The 8,566-nt window shown below is 43.2% G+C and overlaps 1 protein-coding gene across 1 annotated transcript; it reads left to right on the top strand.

Annotated features, from left to right (window-relative positions):
- The first annotated feature begins 2,739 nt into the window (after positions 1-2,739).
- Positions 2,740-6,734, top strand: LOC143183135 (uncharacterized). Its single transcript, XM_076384581.1, has 10 exons — positions 2,740-2,751; positions 2,823-3,199; positions 3,282-3,566; positions 3,657-3,930; positions 4,248-4,452; positions 4,596-4,780; positions 4,969-5,164; positions 5,347-5,559; positions 5,742-5,972; positions 6,360-6,734. The coding sequence occupies exons 1-10, from the start codon at positions 2,740-2,742 to the stop codon at positions 6,530-6,532; spliced, it is 2,151 nt and encodes a 716-aa protein (XP_076240696.1). The 3' UTR covers positions 6,533-6,734.
- The last annotated feature ends 1,832 nt before the right edge of the window (positions 6,735-8,566 follow it).

Below are 8,566 nucleotides of genomic sequence, written 5' to 3'. Positions count from 1 at the left end.
GGTCTGTAGTTACAACGTTGATTAATCTCGGATTGACCAACTCGATTGCCCGACCAAAAGTTGCCTAATGTAAACGTAGCTTCAGGTATCTTCGAAATTGGCGAAATCGAGCGAGATCGCTGTTGCAATCGCTGTTTGGATTTTACTAAGAATCGCGCCAGTCATCAGGAGAAATTTCCTTGGTGATTCGATGGGTTTTCCGCGAGAATGAGTAACGACGATTTGTATACATTTTTGTACACGCCAAGAGTCGATGGTTTCAATGGAATCTGTGGGAATATGGAATTCATGAAATAGATACTTTGATATCTAGAGATTGCAGTCTCCCACGATTACCAAGTCACGGTCGATCGGTACCGAGAATTCTCTTTTATGTCCTCGAATATGACATAGTTGCAGATTATATTTCCTACACGATGAAATTAGAAAAATTAGAAAAGTGAAAGTTGAATTTTCTTTCCTTTCTACTGTCGTAGACCTTTTACGAATTCCTAAAATTCCCAATATTTTTCCACTTTAGAGTTTCTATAATTCATTTGACATATTTCTAGTAAGACATGTATACTTACTACAAAAGTTATAGCACGCCTTAGACGCATAGAAGCTTCCAAGCGTCGGTATAGCTTGAAAGCTCACCAAATATGGTTCTGTGGTGAAAAAATTCGCATTCCAAGCGAACGGCATAATTCATCCCCAGTAAGAATTTTTCCGTCGCGGTGTACGTTCGGTGCAGGATCGTAAATAATGCACGCCTATGCCAGTCGCAGACGAGGCCGACCGCCTGGCGTGCGACGGGATAGAATACTGAAATACAATACTATAACCCTTTATGCATAGTGTCTATAGTTGCGCACGGTAGTAAAATATTGAAAAGCAATTCTAGCCTCCGCTCATTCCTTAGCTTGATCTGACTTTCATACATATGAAAGTAAACAGTCGGTGCGATTGAAAACACAGTGGAATGATAGCATAATATACAAGGTGTCTCACAATAAACAGAACATTGCATTGCCTTCTATCGAACTCTAATTAACTTCGTCACCTTGGAGAGCGAATCTTCGTGAAAAAAAACTGAATGAATTCAGGAATGCTGAACGAGAAAAATGGAGAGAGAAACATGGCTCGTACAGCCACGCTAAGTTGCTAAGATTTTCATCAGACGGCTGTTACCATAAGTCAACATTTCAACTTAGACATTTGCCGCGCGCAATTGCACTGGCTTTCCGATCTAGAATGCTGCGCAATCCGAAATTCCTGGGCGGGTGATTTTTTTCGACGCGAATTTTTCACACGACGAAACCGGTTCGCAAACCGCCGAGTCGCGCCCGCGGAAAGTCGATCAACGCTCGCTCGTTTATTTCGCGCCAGCTGTGCGACAACGGAAATAATTTTCCAGGGGACACGCGACAGTTTCGCAAACCGTACCCTGACTAACGGAATACGATTTGCAAGTGTAGGTTCGCGAAACCTTCGGAACGGTACTCACTGGATTTGGTCCCCTTTCGAATTCCTGAGGTTGGAAACGAGCATCGGGGGAACTGTTTGCGAATCGAACGTTGAATTCCTTCTGTTATAAACGTTGACAATTAAAAATAGTGTTGCAAGTTCAGAGAGGAATGGAAACATTGTGTTCATTTCGTTAATAAAAATAATTAACGCGATGAATGGTTATGCTGTTCAAACAGAATAGTTAGAAATAGGAAATCCTTGTAGCAGAACCTCTCCATTGAAAACTATAATTTGAAATGCATGGCGAATACAAATTAAGAGGCAGTCTTCACGAATCTAACCCGAAAATGAAACGTTGCAAATCGTACTGCGGATGGGCAGTGTAATTGGCTGCGCAAGCAACTGGAGGCATCGACGCGTAGTGAAAACTGCTCGCAGGAGTCACTCGAGCGTCGCAGTAATGGAGGGAAAATTACTGGGCGAGAAAATACGGCATGGTGTGACCATCAAATCGCTTTGTTCACGCGGTGCCAACGATATAATACACCTTTATGTCTCAGCGCGAGGCCGTAATAATTAACGAGATAATCATGGCTTATAGTACCAATAATTAACCCGGAACGTAACAAAACTGTCAGTACTCAGTTCCAAGCACGACAAGTTTCCCCTTGCCTTTCCTTTCCCGTGACAAAGACTCTGTACATGGTCGTTGCGCAATGGAAATCGTTGATTATCTCAAGGACGATAACCCAGTAGTGGATCTCGGTCTAAGGATCGTTTAGACTCGTGCAATTTCTCCAAGCCAGTGTATAATGCTCCTTCGACCGTTTTTACTGCCGATAAAAACAGTGTTCAAGATTAAAGACCGTTTTTGGATGCAAGAAAGCGTTTTCTTCACGGTAATGCTCTTAATCGCGACCATTTCACCGTATGAATCGAGGAACCAACTTGGAATCATAGTTTTACGCACTGAAGATTCTACTACTTTTTGCTTCATTCGGTGCACTCTATATGGGCTTATTATATTACCGAGTGATGTTGCTATTGAGATGATTACTGTTGTAAAGTGCGTGGAATGTATTGTGTGCGCAAAGGCCGGGAAATGTTACGGTTACATCACTTAAGTTGCTACTACGTAGAAGGTGTCGTTATCGTCGATAAGTAGTGCAATATATCTTTTCCCAGACAACTGTATTTAATTGCCTGGATTCGTTAGATTGTGCTTAAAAAATATGGCGCTGTATTTCGTTCCTACATTTACGTCATGTTAGTGATATGAAGTAGATAGGAATGGTTATGGAGGTATCCAGCAATTAATAGGCAATTTCGCTGAAAAATAAATAAAAAGTGTTTTACTCGTGTCAATTGAACAGCCCTATTGCCTTGTTACAGATGCTGACGACCAGACAGCAGCAGCGTCTTTCTGGACTCCCACCATCAAAACAGGGAATATCTTCACCGATGACAGCTCGAGCTTCTTCCCATCGAGTCACGGCCTGGTGCAGACCCATCCAACTGGTAACGTGTTCAGAAGCGGTTTCGGTGGAATTGACAATCTCGGCAGTCGGGGAGTGACTGTCAGACCACCGAGAACGAGACCTTTGGACTATAGTGAACGTGCTACAGCTGAACTGCGTCGAAATCCTGCGCTGTCTTCGCCAGACGAATGTGCTAGAGCTTGTCGAGAGAATGAACCGCCTAGGATATGCTACTATCACTTCACACTTGAATATTACACCGTACTGGGAGCGTGAGTATTCGTTTTGTAATTAATTATTCATTTACGCATCTATACTTAGGGTACATTGCATCGATTCCTCCTTATTTCACAGTGCATGTCAACTTTGCACTCCCAATGCAACCAACGTTGTCTGGAGTGACTGTCAGTGTGTCCTGGCTGACGGTGTTGAGAGAAGTATCTTGACCGCGAACAGAATGGTACCTGGTCCCAGTATCCAAGTTTGTCAGGGTGACAAGGTCGTGGTAGATGTAGAGAATCACATAGAAGGAATGGAAGTGACGATTCACTGGCACGGTGTGTGGCAGAGGGGGTCCCAGTACTATGATGGTGTACCATTCGTGACACAGTGTCCTATTCAAGAAGGCAGCACATTTAGGTACTCGCTCACTGTCTCATTAAAGACTGAGTCATTTCACTTCTCTTCTTTCTTGTTATATAATTAGTTTTGATAACTCGTTGGCTACAGATACCAATGGACTGCTGGCAATGAAGGAACACATTTCTGGCACGCTCACACAGGATTGCAGAAGATAGACGGTCTTTATGGCAGCATAGTGATCCGTCAGCCACCTAGCAAGGACCCCAACAGTAACCTATACGACTATGATCTGACTACTCACGTCATCCTTCTCAGCGATTGGTTCCACGAGAATGCAGCTGAACGTTTCCCTGGTCGTCTTGCGGTGAACACTGGTCAAGCACCTGAGAGCGTGCTGATCAATGGAAAGGGACAGTTCAGGGTATGAGAACCATTATTCCCCTATTAAAAGAATGTCTAATCTAAGTTTGTGTACTCACAAATTGTTCTCAGTACTTACATATAGACCTTTGCTTTCAAGAATACGTGTTCTTAATTGCTGAGAAGCCTCAAAATAATTACACAAGTCTGACCTATGTCACCACATCTCTCCTTAATATTTTGCACCTCCAACCCTTTAATTCGTATCCCCAGCATCCCCAGTCTCCAGATTGCTTCCTTAAAAATTATTCTCCAATTTCAGTCGCTTGCAATAAACAATACAGGCTCATTCTAAGATCGTGTTTCCGCGGGTTGCAGGATCCTAACACCGGTTTCATGACGAACACACCCCTGGAGGTCTTCACCATAACTCCTGGCCGTCGTTATCGTTTCCGACTGATCAATTCCTTCGGATCTGTCTGTCCATCTCAGATTACCTTCGAAGGGCATTCCCTCACCCTGATCGCGACAGACGGTGAGGCTGTGCAACCAGTCACCGTGGACACCATCATCTCGTTCTCCGGTAAATCCTCCCGTGCAGACGCGTTCTTCTTATTCCTTTTATTGCTCCCGCCGCGGGAGGGAAAGCACGAAACAAACGGGTCTTTTAATCGTCTTCTCCCCCTCGTAAAAGCGAAACGTTACCTTCCATCCCGTGATTTACAGGCGAGCGATACGACTTCGTTATAAACGCCGATCAACCGGTTGGCGCGTACTGGATTCAAGTTCGCGCGCTCGGTGAATGTGGTATACCACGTGCCCAACAGTTGGGCATATTGCGTTACGCCCGTGGACCTTACCAGCCGACCACTAACGCTCCCACTTACGACTTTGGACTGCCTCAGGGAGTTGTAAGTATTGACACTGTAACCAAATATCAAAATTACTCTTCGGAGAACCCTTTTGCAGACCTGAGTCTTGACAATATTTAAGTAATTATCAATTTCTGAAGAGTATGAAACTAAATTGTCTCACTAGTCAAGAATTGAATGAAGAACTTAGTAATACTCAAAGTTTCCTTCCCAACTTTTCTTTACAGGTGCTGAATCCCCTGGACGCAATCTGCAACCGTCAACGCCAGGACGCAATCTGTGTGAACCAGCTGAAGAACGCCCGCCAGATCGACCAAGGAATTCTCCAGCAGCGTCCAGATGTGAAAATATTCTTGCCATTCCGCTTCCTCTTTTACAGGCCAGAAGAAGTCTTCCAGCCGCAGACGTATAATCGATTCTTGGGTAAGAGCTCGACAGTATTTCAAAATCCTGGCCAGCGCGGTCGGTTGTTTCAGAGCATAGCTTCTTTTTCTTGCCGTCCGTCTGACGCAACAACGTCGTTCATTACCATTCAATTCGTTCGATTGGAATCCAACGTCGGTGTCTATGAGAGCGTTTGTCATTACACTGTTCGCCTTCCACAGTCGCCCCGACCGGAGATCACGTAATTTCTCTCGTCGATGAAATCTCGTTCACGTTTCCGCCGGCGCCTCCGCTTTCGCAAATCGACGACATCCCTCCCGAACAATTCTGCAACGGGGACAACAGGCCAGCGGACTGTGGAGCGAACTGCATGTGCACCCATCAGGTTGACATACCACACAATGCTGTCGTCGAAGTGGTACTCGTTGACGAAGGTAGGACTTCCAATAGTTCACTTTTTCAAAATGATCTCTTAAGTTTTCTTTATGGATAAATACACACGTGGAAAGGAAACGCAGCATCGCGTTTTATATGTTAGATGATTTCTGAATTAGAAGATGGAGTGAATATTTTTTTTTAAAATGGGGTGTTCGTGTGAATTGTTCATTTTCTGCAGTTCAACAACCGAATTTGTCGCACCCGTTCCACTTGCACGGATACGCGTTCAACGTGATCGGTATCGGTCGTTCTCCTGACAAGAACGTGAAAAAGATTAATCTGAAGCACGCGTTGGATCTTGACAAGAGGGGTCTCCTCAATCGACAGTTCAATCTACCACCTGCCAAAGACACTATCGCCGTTCCGAACAATGGCTACGTAATCTTCCGATTCCGTGCAGATAATCCTGGTGAGTACAGAAAGCAACCAAAACATTCTCGTCCTGCCTCTTTTGCAAAGATTGCAACCTCATTTAAATTAACTAATGTGTCACAGTGCATAGTTTAGTGTCCTAACAAGAATCTAAAGAATTTTCTATTACTACGCACCAAAAATTAACAAATAGAATTAAGTAGGTAAGTGCAGAACAACTAACATTTTACACTATGGCAAATTTTTTCTTTCTAGTGTTAATGTATACTAACATAAAATTAACACTTGCACGTTTTTTCAGTCCCTGGTCGCGTAACTAACCGGGGTTCGCTGTATAACGAAGACTTTTCTACACTTTGAACTTATCCACAAACCTAAAGTAATTTTGTACAGCATAACCTTCACGAATAATTATTTTTTCCAGGCTACTGGTTATTCCACTGCCACTTCTTGTTCCACATACTCATCGGAATGAACCTGATTTTACACGTAGGGACGCATGCGGATCTCCCGCCCATACCACCGAACTTCCCCAGATGCGGGGACCACTTGCCACCCATCACGCCGCCATCTTTATCGTTAGACTCATTTCACTGATTATCCCTAACAGAAGCTCATCGAATGAGGTGGTCCAAAGCATCCACGATAATTCTTAGCGTATTCCTGTAAAGTAGTCAAGTTTGTTGTAGCGAATCATTTCGTCGAGCGCCCATTTCTCGTCGTGGAAGAAGGTTCTACCCGAGAGAGGGTCATAAAAAGACAAAACCCAGAGCTGTGTTCCCTGAAAACAAGGCGCAGCGAGCAAGAGAGCAAGCTCGAGAAAGAATTCGATTGTGGGATACCTCTTCTGGCGCCACAATACGATCATTTCCGTGACAGTAATGACTCCTACGCTGGCAATAGTCGATATTTATAATGCCCAGGATGCTTTACCCACGATCGAATCCCCAAACCAAACGATCCTTCGCTCGACGGAGGAACCTCTGTTTCGCCAACGTCGAGCATCCCGTAAAGCATCCAAGCGTACGTCTATGATACTGTTATTAATAATCGTAACTCTGTACATAATGTAGAAAATAGTTGTTACACTCTTAACGAGAGATTTAACGTGTCGGGGTTAACAAAAGCAAAAAAAAAAAAAATGGAAAAAATGTGAAAAACAGAAACGAATGGTGAATCACGTGGAGAGGAATCTGCGAGACAATGCGCGGCAAGACCTTTCACTGATGGTCGTTCGGTAATCATTAAGAGAAACGCTGTTTAAGGAAACTCGATCCGTTCGACCAAGAAGATCGCCGCTGCTCCGTGGGCAACGAGGAAAACGGTTTGCTGAATCGCATCTAGGTTCCTAATGTGGCCTTATTTAGGGAGGAAACCCATGGGCTTATTCGCCGCTTTTCGTTCCCTCACCCTCGCCGGCCTTTCAGAGCGGAGCAATTAGAGTGAAACTTATTACCTAATATGTAGATGGGACAAAAAAATAATGGGAACATAAATAGCCTTAGACATTAGTGTCAATGAGGACGGGAGGGGTGTCGAGGAGATTCGCGAGGCGGCTACCGCGAAAACTGTTCCAATTTTCGAAGCGGAATCTCTTTTCCATTTTCCTCGTCACAGAACGCTAAGCCGCCTAGCACTTATTTCTTTTATTCTTTTACTTCCTTCTTTTAGATCGAGCCTATTCAATTATTTATTTTTGCTCACCCCCTGATCTGCGTTTTATGGATTAACACCATCATGGTGAAAACACGAAGTACTCTAAAATTATGAGGTTAACAAGTGTGGAGGGTGAGTGAAGATATTCGGAATACCATGTAGTTACAAATCTGTTGCTGAAAGCTTAAGAAATTTGTAATTCTTTAGAAGTCACAGAAACCTTGAATATACTTAAATTCTAAATTTTAATTATATTACCAAATTTTTTAGAACAATATTTAGAACATTCAAGATTTTGGAGACTTTTGAAGTATTCGTCGTCTCCAAGACCATCCAAATTTTTACACTTCTTCGAGTCTCAAATTACTTTCAAGAAGGTTTAAAATCCCACAACTGGTGCCCTGTCTAGAAAGGACGTAGCACTCTCACTTGCTAACGAGTGCATAGTTTTTCTTGTTACATGGAAGAGAATGTTCCTAGTGTCGCATGACGCAATTAATATATTTCATTGTAATTTACAATGAAAAAAATGCCATTCGACCACGCACCAGGAACATCCTGTTCAAAGTTATGGAAGACAAAACGTGTACTTTTAATTGTCGATCCAACGAGATTCTGACAGTCAATCGAATGAGTGTCCAATTAGAGTTTCAATGGGAGTAGTCATCGAGGCGAAGTAGAGCGTGCCTGTCGGTAGTCAGACGCTCGTGAAGTCAATCACTATTTATTTCGTGACGATTTATCAGTGTGACTTTCACTTGAACGATCTTGTCGCTTTAACATTCCTTTCATTTCACGAGTAACATTATTGCAAATCTATTCTATTTCCTTTCTCCTTAATTTATTTACTTTCGTCTGATGAAGAGTCAACAGTACGGTTTCATCACTTTACGTGTCGTAAAAAAATTTTATCGACCGTTTCTTTTTAGAATTTATTGTTTAATCGTTCGTCACTGGATTCGATAAGAATCATTC

This window comes from Calliopsis andreniformis, chromosome 1, assembly GCF_051401765.1.
Source record: "Calliopsis andreniformis isolate RMS-2024a chromosome 1, iyCalAndr_principal, whole genome shotgun sequence".
In the NCBI taxonomy this organism is placed as follows: Eukaryota; Metazoa; Arthropoda; class Insecta; order Hymenoptera; family Andrenidae; genus Calliopsis; species Calliopsis andreniformis.
The sequence above is the reverse complement of the archived record's forward strand: the minus strand, read 5'-3'. Positions and strand labels throughout refer to the sequence as shown.